The 16969-nt window shown below is 50.1% G+C and overlaps 1 protein-coding gene across 1 annotated transcript; it reads right to left on the bottom strand.

The window, feature by feature from the left end:
• Nucleotides 1-203: 203 nt before the first annotated feature.
• NXF1 (nuclear RNA export factor 1) lies at nt 204-15798 on the bottom strand (the record flags this gene model as incomplete). The annotated part of the gene is given in 14 exon segments (XM_087705206.1): nt 204-311; nt 1515-1570; nt 1740-1808; nt 1916-1952; nt 4397-4506; nt 4652-4759; nt 5636-5724; nt 5935-6004; nt 7350-7430; nt 7600-7704; nt 8443-8526; nt 10470-10623; nt 12724-12928; nt 15624-15798. Coding segments are annotated over 14 exon segments (1307 nt in total), but the record flags the coding sequence as incomplete, so codon positions are not given.
• Between the last annotated feature and the right edge of the window lie 1171 nt (nt 15799-16969).

The following is a 16969-nucleotide window of genomic DNA, read 5'->3' as shown; positions in this document are numbered from 1 at the left end:
ATTTTCAATGAGCAAGTTTGTACCCCGAAGTCACAGAAAGAAAAGCAGAAGCGGAGGCAAAGAAATCCAGCTTAACTCGTTGGCCTGGTCCAACGAAGGCAGGGTGAATGCGGAGTTTTAAATATTTGCCGGCACATGGTAAGGTGGAACACGGCGAACTACCCCCCACAAGACAAGACAAGCGGTGGAACCCCCAAACAGACCTGTAAGGGTGATTCGTGGAAAACGGGATGCTTAGCGAACAGCATGCCCCCTCGTGATAGGCATCCAGCAGGCCTTGTCGGTCTCCGGAGTCGTAGATGGCGTAATATCTGGAAGGGAGTGGACAATTATGCACCACCAAAGAGCTGGATGCCACTATTCTTTTATAGAACAGGGACCTGGGAGGTCATCTACTCCAACCCCCTGCTCAAGCAGGAGACCCTATAGCATTTCAGACAAATCTCGATGTCTACTCCTAAAGTTGCCATAGTGAGGAAAAGGTGGGGGGGGGAGCGCATTCCACGCACGCTTTTGGCTCGAGTCGGGTCTCAGATTACCGCAGCAGGCTTGGGAGGGCGGCACCTCATTGCGGAATGTGATTAATGACACAGACTGAGGGAAGGGAAGGAACAGGGGTAAAGTTCAGCGATAATTCAAACGAGGCTCAGATCTGACTGCCAAAAGGTCTTGCCAAAATAAATGCCCCTAATAAATGACTGGTTTTCTTTTGAAACTTGGCTCGAGACTCATGAGTCAATTAGGGAATCTTTCGGAAACCTGACGCTCTTCTTGAAAACCTCCAGGGTTGGAGCTCCCACAACTTCTGGTGGCAAGCCATTCCACTGGTTAATTGTTCTCAACTAGGCAGTTTAGTTCTATAGAATATAGAACCATAGGGTTGGAAGGGAACTCGGAGGTCTTCTAGTCCAACCCCCTGCTCTACCAGCAGACCCTATTATACCCTTCCAGACAAGCGACTGTCCAGTCTCCTCGTTAAAAACCTCCAGTGTTGGAGCACCCACAATTTCTGGAGGGAAGCCATTCCACTGACTGGTCATCCTCGACTTATAACAGTTCATTTAGTGATCATTCCAAGCTACAACGGCACTTAAAAAAGGGACTTATGACTGTTTTTTACACTTCCAACCATTGCAGCATCCCCATGGTCCTCTGATCAAAAGGTGGATACTTGACAACTATAGCAATAGCAATAGCAGTTAGACTTATATACCGCTTCATAGGGCTTTCAGCCCTCTCTAAGCGGTTTACAGAGTCAGCATATCGCCCCCACAGTCTGGGTCCGCATTTCACCTACCTCGGAAGGATGGAAGGCTGAGTTAACCTTGAGCCGGTGAGATTTGAACCGCCGAACTGCAGATAACAGTCAGCTGTAGTGGCCTTCAGTACTGCACCCTAACCACTGCGCCACCTCGGCTCCTGGCGGTTTGGTCCAGACATTTCCCCCCTATAAATAAAATCCCCTGGGCAATGCCGGGTTATCGGCTAGTTGTGAATAAAAGTGATATACTCACTGTTGTAAAAAGCGGACAATTAGCATTTTCAAGCCTTCGGAGGCAAAATAACTGCCCTGCAGAAAGGAAGACCAGGAGGATGGTTTGAAAGAGGTGGACTCCAAGCAGACCAGGGAGGACAGCCCACCTGGGGAGACCCTCGTGTGGTCCGTAACAGGTGTCGTTCCTCCCCCCCCCCTCCCACCAACCCATTTCCATCTGCCCCTTCCCCGAGGTTTGGTCTACCTTGCATGGAGGCAAAGTGGTAGGCGTTTCAACGTCAAACGAGATCGGCGCAGGCAGCTCGTGACCGTCCTGCAGAGGGAAAAGAGGGGGGGGGAGCTTTGTCAAACGTGTCACACACACACACACACACACACACACACACAAAACCAGGACCTGCCAGCCTTTGGATAACTCACCAGCCGCAGCAGCTTGGGGAACCGTTCTCGGATGGCGCTGTCGGAAACACAACAAAAATGAGTACGCAGGAGGTCCTGTTGGCACAGCTGACCCCTCCCTCTGAATAGCCTGCCCTCCATGGACCCTCGCCCTGCCTAGCGAGCCCGTTTCGTCCATTTTTAGGAACGGCGCCCATGCTTCAGCGAAGGGGGCGGGGGCGGGCTTTAACTCCCCCAGCACGGTGCTGATGGGCCAAGAAATAAAGGATGACTCATAAAACGGCTCCGGTGGACGGAAGTTAAAAGAACTTCTCTTAAGCTGCCAATCCGGTGTTTAAAATTATGAAGCAGCTAGTCCTCTTTCAACAGGGAAACTTACGCTGGGTCGGCATTTCGCAAAGAACGGGAAAAGGAATTCCGTTCGACCGGTTTGAGCCCTGGAGCGATTGCTCTTAGGACTAAGAAACAGGGGTGCAGCTCACCGGAATCTTTTAAACGAGGAGCTGCAAAATAGACTCGGTAAGATTTTTGGCGGGGATTTACACAAGCTCCATCTGACGAAGGGTGTGCCTAGGGTTTGAACTCGGGCCCAGTCTCTTCGGCTAGGTGCTAAAAGAGGCCATAAAAAGACACAGCACCTCTTGAAACAAAGCTGAGTCACTTCTGCCATTGGTTAAAAGCTCCCCCACTGCCTGTTTTAAGTACCGGAATACGATGCTCGACCTCTCTTAAGGAGAAAACGTCGCCATCGGTGTTCATTCGCTGGACATTTCTAGCTTTTTTAAGAGAAGTGGCTCCAGCTGGTTACTACCACCGCGTGGAACAGGGGGCGACCGCTGGCTTGATGCTAGGAGACAGCACGCCAGGGTTCTGACCCCCCCACCCCAAAACGCAAGCCTCAGTCGAACACCCTGTAAATGGGGCAGTTTCCTTCCCTGTAGTTTTACACATGCAGGAGAGACAGAGGTGTTCACTTTTTTTTAAAAAAGGAGGCTGCATGAACTGGAAGGGTCTCCACACTTACCTGAAGGAGGTACTCACCTGGCTGGATCATTTATAGGAGAAACGCTCTTTCAAAGGGGGGAGGAAGGGGAGGGGGGAGGAAAGGAATATGGCCAAGGTGCCCCATCGGTCCTGGAGATGCCAGAAGCAATTTCCTGGGCCGCCAACCTTTTAAAACGCTTTTTTTTTTTACAAAAAGCATTCCCGTATCAAGGTCGAAGTCTAATTTAAAGTGTGCAAAGGACAGGGGGGGGAGTTGGGTTGAGAAGCAAGGGAACCTCAGGGGGGAAAAAAGGGTGTGTGTGTGTGTGTGTGTGTGTGTGTGTACGTGATTCAGAAGCCCGCCCGCTCTGGTGCACAGCCTCCTCCATCCTCAAAAGCCCCTTTGGGCGTTCCCTTCCCACCGCCAAGGTCCGTCCTGCGTGCCTGCCATTGTGTCTGAAGCCTCCTCCTGCAGGGAGAGGGGAGGGGGGTTTCCGCCGATTTGCTCGCCACAAGCTCCGTGGCCATTTCAGCTCGGGAGAAAAAGCCGCCCCGCTCGGCTGTTAAGTGAGAACATTCTCCCTCCTTGAGCCGTTTCCGGCAGCATCCATGCCAGGAGAAAGCGCGCGCGGGCGCGGTGCGCAAACGAGGTTCCCTGGGTTCTCTCTCTCTCTCTCTCTCACTCCGTCGCCTTCCGCCACCGGGAGGGCTCGTTCCGGCCACCAATTTGACTGTGCCTGTCTTAGGTTGTTCCTTCCACCGAGGAATCTTACCCGTCATTGGCTAACCAGCCGTCTGTAGGGGCCACTGTTTTTTTTTTTTTTTTTTTGTCTCTTATCCGGTCACCAGGGAATCCTCGCTGTTTGGCAGCTCTCGTGCCAATGTGAAAGTCGAGGAGGCGCAAAAAAAATATATATTCTGGCCCTCCAAACAGAGAAGGAAGACCCAGAATGGCAGGCTCGGGCCAAGGGAGGTGGGCGAGCCACAGAAGGAAGCGGGAGGGGAAGGCGAAGGCTGTGCACTCAGAGGAGTCTTGGGGGCCTCCGAAGGAGAGAAGATTGAGGGGAGGGGGGGTCATTAGGACAGGCAAGAGATGCCTGGAGGGGAAGAGGAATGTATTAACATGGGGATGGGGGAGGAAGAGGAAGGCAGAGAGAGAGAGGGATGGGCAATTTTTAAAAAAAACACTTTTAAAATCCCTTTTGAGGAGGGTGAGAAGGGAACCCCCGGCAGGCAGTGCTCCAATCTAGCTGCAATAAAACCATGGTCAGAAGACATCGCAAAGCAAAGTCAGAGAAGGCAGAAGGCCCCCCGCTCTGGGAGCACGGGGGCCAGCTGGGAAGACCCAGTCCTCAACCAGGCAAAAAGAGAAGTCCTCTCGGGCGAAACTGGAGGCGTGGTGGGGCTGGTGGTGGTGTTGCTGTCACCCCATCACAATCCGGGGAGACAGGGCCATGGGAAGGGCGACTCTCCTCCGGTGAGTCGAGGGGGGCACCGGGGACGAAGGCTGCGGCTCACCTGATGTAAGCGGAGCGGTCCTGGAAGCTGTCGCACATGGGGTTGCCGTCCAGCCAGAGCTCCTCCAGCTTCAAGCCTTTCAGCTTGTCCAGCTCGTATTCGGTCTTCAGCTGCGGAGAGTCAAGAGTGGGGGGGGAGAAAGGGAGGAGGGGGACTCAGACACGGGGCGAGTTGGCTAAGCACAGATCCGGGAAGGGGGAAGGGTTGGAGACGGGGGGGGGGGGGGGAAGAGGATGGGGTCAGCTGAGATATTACCTGGTTACAAGACAAATTGAGGATCTTCAGGTTGGGGGCTTTTTCTTGTAAATCGGACATGTCGTAGAGACGATACAGCTTGTTGTCGCTGAGGTTGAGGGAGAGGAGCTGCAGAGAATAACAGCACGGAAACTTGATTGTCACTTTCAATGCCCCCTTATTTCTGCATGGAAGGCGGCTGGGTGACTTTGGGCCAATCCCCAGGAGGCAGGGAGTTCTAGTCCCGCCTTAGGCATGAAAGCCAACTGGGTAACCTTGGGCCAATCCCCAGGAGACTGGGAATTCTAGTCCCAAATTAGGCATGAAAGCCAACTGGGTAACTTTGGGCCAATCCCCAGGAGACTGGGAGTTCTAGTCCCGCCTTAGGCATGAAAGCCATTGGGCGACCTTGGGCCAATTACCGGGAGACCCTGAGTTCTAGTCCCGCCTTAAGGATGAAAGACAGCTGGGTGACATTAGGACAGGCCTGCTCTCATGGCCCAACCCACCTCACAGGGTTGTTGTTGTTGGGAGGACAGTAGAAGCAAACAGAAGAAAGAGCATTATGAACCCCACCTTCATATAGGCAGGATATTATGTAAGTAAATAAAGCTGGAAGCCTCCAAAAATACAATCTGGAATTAAGATGCAGAACGAAACACTAGTAATGTTGAATTTGAAGGTTCAGCCACCAGCCCGTTTTCCCCAAAGGAGGCCCATCTGACCAGCTAGAGCAGTGTTTCTCAACCTTGGCCACTTGAAGATGTCTGGACTTCAACTCCCAGAATTCCCCAGCCAGCATTTGCTGGCTGGGGAATTCTGGGAGTTGAAGTCCAGACATCTTCAAGTAGCCAAGGTTGAGAAACACTGAGCTAGAGATCTCAAAAGAGAGCCCACGTCCATTTGAACCCCCCCCCCCCCGGGTGGAAAAACGTGGCAAAATGCACTCTTTTCCTTGCCTCCCCCTCAAACCGAGGGACGGGCGGAGGACGGGAGACGGCTAACCTCGGGGATGTTGTCGCTGATGATCTGCAGCACGGCTAACATGCAGTTTCGGCGGTTCAACACAATGTCGATATTCTGGGCTATCAGATCTGGGGTGGGGGGGGAGAGAGAGAGAGAGAGAGAACGAAACGGGATTGATTTCACTTCTGACGCCTGGGCTCAAGAAAACCTGTGTGTGTGTGTTTGTGTGTGTGTGTGTGTGTTTGTGTGTGTGTAGGGCGGTGCTGATTTTAAATGAAGGCCAAACTGGGCCCTCTCGGTGGAAGAAAAGGGGAGGGGAGGGAGGGAGAACGACTTACCGGGATCTGCGTGGATATTTTTCATATTCAAAGCTTGATTGGCGCTATCGTACCTTTTACTCATACATTGCTGAAAGCGGAAGGAGAGGGTTATCTGAGAGGAGGCTGCGATCACCACCACCGGGAGGTTTGCATTCCCCAAAGGCTAGAAAAAGCAGGTCTGGTTTGCACTCTGAGGTGCAAAGAGCTCAGAGGGAGCCAAACAACCAACAGGAAGCTCGTCCGGCCTCCAGGCTGCTCCCTCAGCTTATTTGTCTTGGTTTCCTCTCTGCTGTTTCGGCAAACCAGCCGCTTCTCCCTCCCTCCTATCTATCGGGATAACAGAGCCGGAAGGGACCTTGGAGGTCCTGTAGTCCAAACCCCTGTTCAAGCAGGAAACCCTATCCCATTTCAGGCAAATGTTTGTCCAATCTCTCCTTAAAAAACTCGAGAGAGTGAGGAAGGAAAGGTAAGAGAGCTGGAAGGGACCTAGGCGGTCTTCTAGTCGAACCCCCGCAAGTAGGAAACCTTAAGACCATTTCAGACAAATGGTTCTCCAATTTCTTCTTTAAAAACTCGAGTGAGGGAGGGAGGGAGGAAAGAAGGGAGGGAGACAGGGAGGAAAGAGAGCAGAAGGAAGGAGAAGGGGAAAGGAAAGGAGAAAGGAGGGAGGGAGGAAGAAAAGAAGGGAGGGAGACAGGGAGGAAAGGAAAGGGAAGAGAGAGGAAGGAAGGAGAAGGGGAAAGGAAAGGAGAAGGGAGGGAGGAAGGAAAGGGAGGGAGACAGGGAGGAAAGGAAAGAGAGGAAGGAAGGAGAAGGGGAAAGGAAAGAAGAAGGGAGGTAGGGAGGAAGGAAAGAAGGGAGGGAGACAGGGAAGAAAGGAAAGAGAGAGGAAGGAAGGAGAAGGGGAAAGGAAAGAGAAGGGAGGGAGGGAGGGAGGGAGGGAGGGAGGGAAGGAAGGAAGGAAGGGCAGAATAACATAGTTGGAAGGGACCTTGGAGGTCTTCTAATCCAACCCCCTACTCAAGCAGAAAACTCTCTACCATTTCAAACAAATAGTTGTCCAATCTCTTCTTAAAAAACTCAAGGAAGGAAGGAAAGAAGGGAGGGAGGGAGGGAATAAATCAGAATAACAGAGCTGAAAGGGACCTCAAGAGATCTTCTAGTCCCAACCTCCTGCTCAAGCAGCAGACCCTATCCCATTCCAGTCAAACGGACGTCCAGTCTCTTCTTAAAAACCTCAACCTCTGGAGCCAAGCCGTTCCAAACCATCCCTTCCTTCCTCCCTCCCACCCCTCCTCCGCTCCCTTCCTTCTTTTCCTTCCTCCCATCTCTTTCTTTCCCCTAGCGGAGGAATACCCTGTGCAGGGGCAAGCTAGCGGGAAGAGGTTTTGCCAAACGCTTTAACCGTTTGTTGTTGTTGTTTTTTTAAATACCTTCAGCTGCTCAATCTCTTCTGGTTTCAGTTCTTGCTGGACGGTGGTGGGTGGGTTGCACGTGTTTATAAGTATCGCCACCTGAGAGAAAGCGGAAGCTGGATTAGGGAAATGGCTTGTGGGAAGTGAAAGGAGCCACAGGTCCCTTTTCATGGGCCTTGTTCCGCAGCCGGGACCTGCTGTTCCTCCCCCCCGCGCCCCCCCCCCCCGGCCCTCTCCCCAAGCATTTCCCAGGCAAGGATGAACCAACCTTGTATCCATCCGGAGAAGAAATTTTACGAGAGGTCTGCTTGAGTGCGTTGGCCACGGAAGTGTCTTCTACGTAGAACACCACCCGATTATTCACGCAGTGGTACTACAAGCGGGAGGGGGGAAAAAAACAACGCCATCTTGGGATCAAAGAGCTCTTTTCTGATTTTTTTTAAAAAAATAATTAAAATAAAGCGAACGTTCTCGATAATTGGCGACTTTTCTGATGAGCCGAGTCAATGGGGAAGTCTAACAAAAATCAGCATTTAATGACCCCACAATTCCTTGCGTCAGGGGGGTGAAATGCTACCGGTTCCGGCTGGTTTTGCCAGAACCGGTAGTAAAAAAAAAAATGTTTTTAAAAAGTTTTTTTTAAAAAAATTCTGTGCCAACAAAAATGCTACAAACGTAACTGTGTGACACAACCAGTTGTGCCGGTGCCTGCTTGTTGCATGGGGACATTTTGCGTACAAGTCCAGCTGCTTTTGCATTGTGTGCGAGTCAGTTGTGCAGCCACGATCAAGCCACACCCACCTGGTCACAAGACCACCAAGCCACGCCCACAGAAGTGGTAGGGAATTTTTTTTTTGAATTTCACCCCTGCCTTGCGGGGTGGAGTCTGCGCAACTGAATGTAAAGGCTAGCAGAGTGTTTACTGGCCAGATGCCCTTCCTGCCACCATTTCTGCATCATTTCACTTGGCGGTGGCAAGAAAGGGTCGTGGCCTGGGGCAAAACCCACTCAACCAACGTCTCTCCGCTTAACAACAGAAATGTTGGGCTCAGTTGCGGGTGGTAAGTCGAGGACTCCCTATAGTTTCGAGGGAGGCGGAGGGCTCTCTTACCTCTATGGGGTTGAAGGGGACGGTGCAGGTTTCCCGTATGGCGTTCAGCAGCCAGCTCTTTTCGTATTTTCTTCCGAAAGGAATCTGGCGAACGAAGAACACAAGGAGCCAGTCAAAAGCCAGAATTTCTAAGCCACAACCCACGATTCTTGCTTCCTCACCTGCTCTCCCTAATAGCTGCCCAAGCCTCTTAATGCCAAAAGGGCCCTGGGTGAATGGATTGGATTGGATTGATTACATTTATATGCCGCCCTTTTCCCCGAAGGGGACTCAGGGCAGCTCACAATTCAGTCAGGGAAAGGGGTACAGACGGGGGATAAAAAGACGAACATAACAATACACAATTTAAAACACACAACAACCATACCATTTGAGGAGGGGGGGCAAAAGCTCTTTAGCCCCAGGCCTGTCGGAACAGCCAGGTTTTAAGGGCTTTGCGGAAGGCCTGGAGGGTGGCGAGGGTTCGAATCTCCACGCGGAGTTCGTTCCAGAGGGTCGGAGCAGCCACAGAGAAGGCTCTCCTCCGGGTAGTCGCCAGTCGGCATTGGCCAGCGGATGGAATTCGGAGGAGGCCTAATCTGTGGGATCTGATCGGTCTATTGGAGGTAATTGGCAGCAGGCGGTCTCTCAAGTACCCTGAATGCCCTGCAGAGGGGGGAAGCCTGGCAGAGGAGGGGGGGAATTAGCTGCCATCAAAGCTTTTTTTTTTAAACTTTCCTTCGTTATCTTGATTGGCAAATTCCTCTGCACACCTACTTGTTTAAAAAACAAGGAACACCTCAGCAATTTCTACCTGTATTTTAAATCTCAAGTCTTCCAGAATTTATTTTTTCTCTTGGATTTTCATCTCATCTTTTCCCACCTTTTATAAATAACTCAAAGCAGCAAATGTACCTTATTACTAAGGCTTCCTCTATTTCCCCCGCAACCACCACCTCGTGAGGTGCGTTGGGCTGAGAGAGGAGGATTGGCCCAAGGTCACCCAACCCGCTTTCCTATCTAAGGCGGGACTAGAATTCACCGTCTCCTGGTGATCGGTCCAAAGTCACCCAGTGGGTTTTCATGCCAAAGGCAAGACTAGAATTCCCGGTCTCTTTTTTTAAAAGAGTTTTTATTATTTTTATTAAAGAAAAAACACACACACACACAAAATCATCTGTCATTACATCTTGTAGAAAGCGCATCCATTGGTTACAGGTACATTTCGTGGGTTTCTTCCACAATCAGATATATTTCATTCAGTTTAAATTGTTACATTTTAGAATTTATATATTTTACTATCACTATACCACCATTTTCATTTAATTTAGGGTTTTAAGGACACAGCCACCTACACCTAGAATTCCTAGTCTCTTGATGATTGGCCCAAAGTCTCCCAGTCAGCTTTCACATCTAAGGTGGGACTGGAATTCACTGTCTCCTGGTGATTGGCCCAAAGTCACCCAGTGGACTTTCATGCCTAAAGCAGGAGTAGAACCCCTGTCACTGGCCCAAAGTCTCCCTGCCAGCTTCCCTATCTAAGACGGGACTAGAACTCATCATCTCCTACATGTCAGCTTTCCGCCTTATCTACTAGTCAGGACAAACTGGCTCTCTAAGAGTTGATGACAATTCATAATAAGAAAGGTCTGTGGGGTCAATTAAGACCCAAGAAGAGGGCCAAGGAAGGAAGGAATGAGCCCTTCCTGAAAAAGCTTGAAATGGCTGAGTGAAAACTGAAGGAATGTTGGGCAAACACTCAAAGAGCCACAAAGGTCCTAACCGGAAGCCCCCCGTTCAATTCCGGAGCCGACCGGAAGTCTGGTTCTCCCACCATAGAGTCTTCTCCTAGCGTGGCGTCCTTTCTCCTCTCTCCGTCCTAACCAAAAGCCCAATCAACTGTGGACAGGGAGCCGCAGCAGAGGGATGGAAGAGCCACGTGCGGCTCCAGAGCCAGTGCTTGATGGTCTTGGGGAAAACAGATGTCCTCCAATGGACCCGGGTCCTTCTGAACGCCCACGTCCCTGGTTTCCCGCCGCATGGCTCACCGTAATTCTGAACCAAGTCTTCTTGCTTACAAGCCCTCCCTTCTGAGCAGGAGCAGGAGCACGGTCCCCGATATTCAGATTCCGTCTCACAGTGGCGTTCATAAGGTTCGAGCTCCCTCGGTCTGGTCGATGCGGACGTGACCCGTAAGGAGTGCTAAGAGAGAAACAAAGGTGTGTGTGTTTTTTTTTTTTACTACGGACCAGATATACCGTATTTTTCCGGAGTATAAGACGCACCTTTTTCGCTCAAAAAAAAAGAGGCTGAAAATCTGGCTCTGTCTTATACACTGAATACAGCATTTTTTGTCTCCTGAACCCCGCCCCCTTCACCAAAATGGCCATTCATAGATTTTAGAAAGCTTTCAGAGAGCTCTTGGGGGCTGGGGAGGGCAGAAATGGACCGTTTTTTGCTCATTTCCCCCTCCCCCAGCCCCCAGGAGCACTCTATAAGCTTTCTAAAGGCTATCCATACCCCCCCCCCCTTTTTGGCAAAAATGGGCCCATTTTCACAAAAAAAGAGGGTGTGTTTTTGCTCGTTTTTGGCCCACCCCACCCCCCAGAAGCACTCTACAAGCCTCCTAAGGGCTGTTCATGCTCTTTTTTTGGAAAACAAAACAGTCCTGTTTTCGCGAAAAACGGGCCATTTGGGGGAGGCCTGCTGAGCACAAAAACTTTTTTTTTTAAATTTGCCTCTTCAAAACCTTGTTGCTTCTTATACTCCGAAAAATACGGTAATTAAATTTGTTTGCGGAGAACGCCCAATATGAAATTCAGATTGTAGGAAATGCCACAGGCAGTGTGGACCCTCATTTGGATAAAGGTAAGTACTTGAGACCAGGATTTCCATTGCTAAAACAAGATGGTGGGTTAAATTAGTGGGGCCTGATTTAACGGCCTTTCCGTCACGGTGGTCGAGTGCAATTGTTAAGGGAACCACACGGTCGTTAAGCGAATCTGGCTTCCCCCATGGACTGCATGTCAGAAGTAATCTGGGATCATGTGACCTTGGGACTGGTGTTGTAAATACATGGCCTTTGCCAAGTGCCTGGCATTTTGAACATGTGACCATGAGGGTGTGAGAAGACTGGTCATAAGTCCCTTTTGGCAGTGCTGTTGTGACTTCATATAGCTGTTAAATGAATCGTAAATCAAGGGCTACATCTATCTATCTATCTATCTATCTATCTATCTATCTATCTATCTATCTATCTATCTATCTATCTATCTATCTATCTATCTATCTATCTATCTATCTAATATAATATATAATTTTAAAGTTAGGTAAAGGTTCCCCTCGCACATATGTGCTAGTCGTTCCTGACTCTAGGGGGTGGTGCTCATCTCCGTTTCAAAGCCGAAGAGCTAGCACTGTCCGAAGACGTCTCCGTGGTCATGTGGCTGGCATGACTCAACGCCGAAGGCGCACGGAACGCTGTTCCCTTCCCAACGAAGGTGGTTCCTATTTTTTCTACTTGCACTTTTTATGTGCTTTCGAACGGCTAGGTTGGCAGAAACTGGAACAAGGAACAGGAGCTCCCTCCGTTACGCGGCGCTAGGCATTTGAATTTCCAACCTTTCTGATCGACAAGCTCAGCATCTTAGCCTCCGATCCACCGCATCCCTCTTTTTAAAGTTACAATTATACTTTAATTAACCAGGCCATCGAGAAAACTAGCCCTAATTAACTTCTAAATCATGAACAGGTTCCAATTACTAGTTTTCCAGCTGCTGCCTTTGAACTTCCTGGCTCTTTGTCTAATTACTAGGATGACAAATGGATCAGATGGCCTCAATCACGCCACTTCCTAGAAGCAAACCCCAGAATTTCTAAGCAATGAACTAACTCTGGTTAGGCAGGAAAGACTGACCTGTTTTCTCTCTCCAGTGCCTATTATTCATGTTGCTTCTTACAGGAGCTTCCACATATCGGCTAACACATTCAACCAAAACAGGGATCAGAAGGAACACCAAAGCTTTACAATACAATACAATAGCAGAGTTGGAAGGGACCTTGGAGGTCTTCTAGTCCAACCCACTGCCTAGGCAGGAAACCCTACACCGTTTCAGACAAATGGCTGTCCAACATCTTCTTAAAGTCTTCCAGTGTTGGGGCATTCACAACTTCTGGAGGCAACTTCTGTTCCACTGATTAATTGTTCTATGGAACAGCTTGCTTTAAAACAAGAGTTTCTCTCACAAGCAGACAGTATTCCCCCCCCCCCCCCCCGACTACCCCACAGGTTCTATTTCTCACTAGCGTGTTCGGAGCACTTCGTGAGCATCGCTCATGAGAACGTCCCCGTCTTCTTCGTCCGGCCAGCCACGAGACCCGGAGCCGGAACTGTTCCAACCGCGCTGGTGATGGCCCATCTCGCTGTACATTTTCCCCCGGAAGGGGACACGGCCCTTTCTCCTCCGTGGATAGTTCCTGTCGCTGGAGCCCACGCGGTCGTCATGTTCTGAGAGAAAGGAAAACGGATGGAAGCATCAGTCAGGTGTCCCGAGACAGTTCGATTGTATAGAGCAGTGTTTCTCAACCTTGGCAACTTGAAGATGCTCGGACTTCAACTCCCAGAATTCCCCAGCCAGCATTCGCTGGCTGGGGAATTCTGGGAGTTGAAGTCCAGGCATCTTCAAGTTGAAAAGGTTGAGAAACACTGGTATAAAGGGCTGCGGGCCAGAGGTTCCGAGCATCATTCCTCAGCCTTTGCCAACTTTAATCTCGGTGGACTTCAACTCCCAGCATTCCCCAGCCCGCATGTTGCTAAGGTTGAGGAACATCGGTTTGGAGAAAGGACGATTAGGTCAGTTAAGACTCCAAAATGGATAGGATTGGCTTGGTTGTTACCTGGGAGATAGCAATAGCAATAGCAGTTAGACTTATATACCGCTTCATAGGGCTTTCAGCCCTCTCTAAGCGGTTTACAGAGTCAGCATATCACCCCCCACAGTCTGGGTCCTCATTTCACCCACCTCGGAAGGATGGAAGGCTGAGTCAACCTTGAGCCGGTGAGATTAGAACCGCTGAACTGCAGGTAACAGTCAGCTGAAGTGGCCTGCAGTGCTGCACACTAACCATTCTGCCACCTCGGCTCTGGTAATGAGATGGTTCTAGGTAGGTAACATCATCACTGCTGAAAATGCATTGATGATGTTACCTGCTTGGGTCATGAAACTTGTCTGCAAGAAAAGAAGCAAGTTCAGAGAGCGCCAAGCACCCCACAGTCCTCTTCCTCCTCTGCTATCCCACAATTCCCATTCCCTTCTAACACTGATGATGTAACCTAGTTGGGTCATGAAACATCTGCAAGAAAAGAAGCAAGTTCAGAGAGCACCAAGGTTCGCAGAGTTTCCCTCTTCCTCTTCCTCCTCCTCTTCCTCCCCTTGCCTTGTCCTCCTCCTCTCTCTCCTCTGCAAAACCCCTTCCCTTCAAGCACGGATGATGTTACGTAGTTGGGTCATGAAACGTGTGCAAGAATACCACCAAGCTCAGAGAGCATCAAGGACTCATGAAAGCCAGTTAAGTCTCACTCCCTTCTATCACTTTTCCTCCCCACTCAGACGACACCAAGGACCACACAATTCAACCCTGAGCTACAACTACAGGTAGTCCCCAACTTACAGCAGTTCGTTTAGTGACACTTCGACGTTACAGCAGCACTGGAAAAAGTGCGTTTTGACCATTTTTCACACTGAATGACCGTTGCAGCCGTTGTAAGTCAAGGAGTACCTGTACACAGCATGCTTTTGGCGCCCACAAATCTACAGGCGGCCCTCGACGGACAACCACAACTGAGCCCAACATTTATGTTGTTAAGTGAAACATTTGTTCAGTGAGTTTTGGCCCATTTTACGACCTCAAGGCCCCACCACCACAGGCTCCCCTCGCAGCTTATCTGTCTTCATCTATCTATCTATCTATCTATCTATCTATCTATCTATCTATCTATCTATCTATCTATCTATCTATCATCTATCTATCTATCATCTATCTATCTATCTATCTATCTATCTATCATCTATCTATCTATCATCTATCTATCTATCTATCTATCTATCTATCTATCTATCTATCATCTATCTATCTATCTATCATCTATCTATCTATCATCTATCTATCTATCTATCTATCTATCATCTATCTATCTATCTATCTATCATCTATCTATCTATCTATCTATCTATCTATCATCTATCTATCTATCTATCTATCATCTATCTATCTATCTATCTATCTATCTATCTATCATCTATCTATCTATCTATCTATCTATCTATCTATCTATCTATCATCTATCTATCTATCTATCTATCTATCTATCTATCTATCTATCTATCTATCTATCTATCTATCTATCTATCTATCATCTATCCCTATCTTCCTTTCTATCATATTATCTGTCTATCTATCCATCCATCCATCCATCCATCCATCTACCTATCCCTGTCTGTGTCTATTTCATCTATCCACCTATCCACCCATCTATCCCTATCTCCCTCCTCCCTCCTTCCCACGTCCAATGACCCTGTGAGGTAGGCCAGGCAGCCGAGAACTCTCTGGGATAGTACCCCCCAACCCCTCAACGCCGCCCCCCCCCCCGTTCCCCTCACCACTGTATCCGCCTTTCCCGTCCTCCTTCCTATGCCAAACAACCCTGTAAGGTAGGTCAGGAGGCCGAGGACTCTCTGGGAAGCCCTGTCCCCCTCGGGGCTGTACAACGACCCTGTGAGGTAGGCTGGGGCTGCCAAAGACTCTCTGGGATAGCCCTCCCCAACCCCTCAAATCCCCCTCCTCCCCTCAGATCCCCTTCATCATTGTATCTGCCTCTCCCGCCCTCCTTCCTATGCACGACGACCCTGTGAGGTAGGCCAGGGCGGGAGAGAACTATCCGGGAAGCCCACCACCACCATGTTCCCCTCAAGTCCCCCTCTCCGTCGCCCTCTGAGCCCCCCACAACCGCTGTATTCGCCTTGCCCGCCTCCTTCCCACGCACAACGACCCTGTCAGGTAGGCCGGGACCGCCCAGGACTCTCCCCTCACCGCTTATCCGTCTTCCCCCTTCTTCCTTCCTATGCACAACGACCCTGTGAGGTAGGCCTTGGCGCCCGAGGACTCTCTGGAAAGCCCCTCCCGGGCCCTCAGCCCCCCCTCACCGTTGTATCCGCCTTTCCCGCCGTCGGCCATGAAGGGAGCCCCGCTGGCGGGCACCTCGGAAAACCGACTCCCCGGCACACGCGAGCGGAAGGCCGCCGAGGGATGCCTCGGAAGGGTCCTTAGCCTGCCGGCCGTCTCCGTCGTTGCAACCGCCTCCACCGGCCTTTCTTCTTCTCCCCGTCTCCCCTCAGCGCGCTGCTCTCTAACGGAGGAGGCGAGCCGCCCAATGCGCAGCCGCCGCCGCGAGAGGCTTCCGGGGAGGGCGGCACGGTTTCCGGGCAGCCGGTCGCGCAGGCGCGGCTCTCCCGCTTGGCCCTTCTAGCCCGCTTTGCGATCATAGACTTAGACTGGAGAATGGCAGATTTTTTATTTTTTTTAAGGTGGCCAAGATTTCAAACCTTGTTTGTTAGGGTCGGCCCTGAATGGTGGTTTGGAGGGATGATTTGCCCTGCACCCGTCGCTGGTGGGCTGCTAAGCCAAGTTTGGTGGGCTTATGAAAGGTTTTTTTTAAAAGAGTGCTTCATTTAATGACGGTTGAAGTTACACTGAAAAATCGTGACCTATGGCCATTTTTCACAGTAATGACCATTGCAGAATCCCTGTGGGTCACATGATCAAAATTCAGACGCTTGGCAACCGGCCAAGCTTATGACAGTTACAGTGTGTGTGTGTGGGGGGCACATGATCCCCTTTTGCGACCTCCTAACAACAATTCACTTAACAACCATTTTACTAGCCTAACTAGAATGATTCCCTTAACAGCTGCAGGAAGAAGGGTCGTAGCATGGGCCAAAACTCCCTTAACAAAGGAAAATCAGGGCTCAATTGTGGTCCTAACTCGAGGACTACCTGTTAATTGAATTGCTGAGTTACAGGAACTGCAAAATGCCTTAAAACGCCCCAAGAAGAGAAATGCTTTTAAATCCTGTGATTTACCAAAAGTCAGGAAAAAAAAATGTTCCTATACTTGGGGAATTTCAACGGCCACGTGTCATGCTAATAATAAAACTGGCATGATATCTGAACATTTTAAAATGTCATTTATATCCAACGAAGACCGGTGAATTTATATGACGATAAGGACGCTATGATAAGATGGCCCAGTGGCTAAAACGCTGAGCTTGTCGGTCAGAAAGGTCGGCAGTTTGGCGGTTCGAATCCCCAGCGCCGCGTAATGGACCGAGCTCCTGTTCCTTGTCCCAGCTTCTGCCAACCTAGCAGTTCGAAAGCATGTAAAAAATGCAAGTAGAGAAATAGGGACCACCTTTGGTGGGAAGGGAATAGCCTTCCGTGCACCTTCGGCGTTGAGTCATGCCGGCCACATGGCCACGGAGACGTCTTCGGA

This window comes from Thamnophis sirtalis, unplaced genomic scaffold, assembly GCF_051295495.1.
Source record: "Thamnophis sirtalis isolate CommonGarterSnake01/CBP01778 unplaced genomic scaffold, rThaSir2_p1.2 scaffold_2, whole genome shotgun sequence".
Lineage (NCBI taxonomy): Eukaryota > Metazoa > Chordata > Lepidosauria > Squamata > Natricidae > Thamnophis > Thamnophis sirtalis.
Note: the sequence above shows the minus strand (reverse complement) of the source record. Positions and strands in the feature narration are given on the sequence as shown.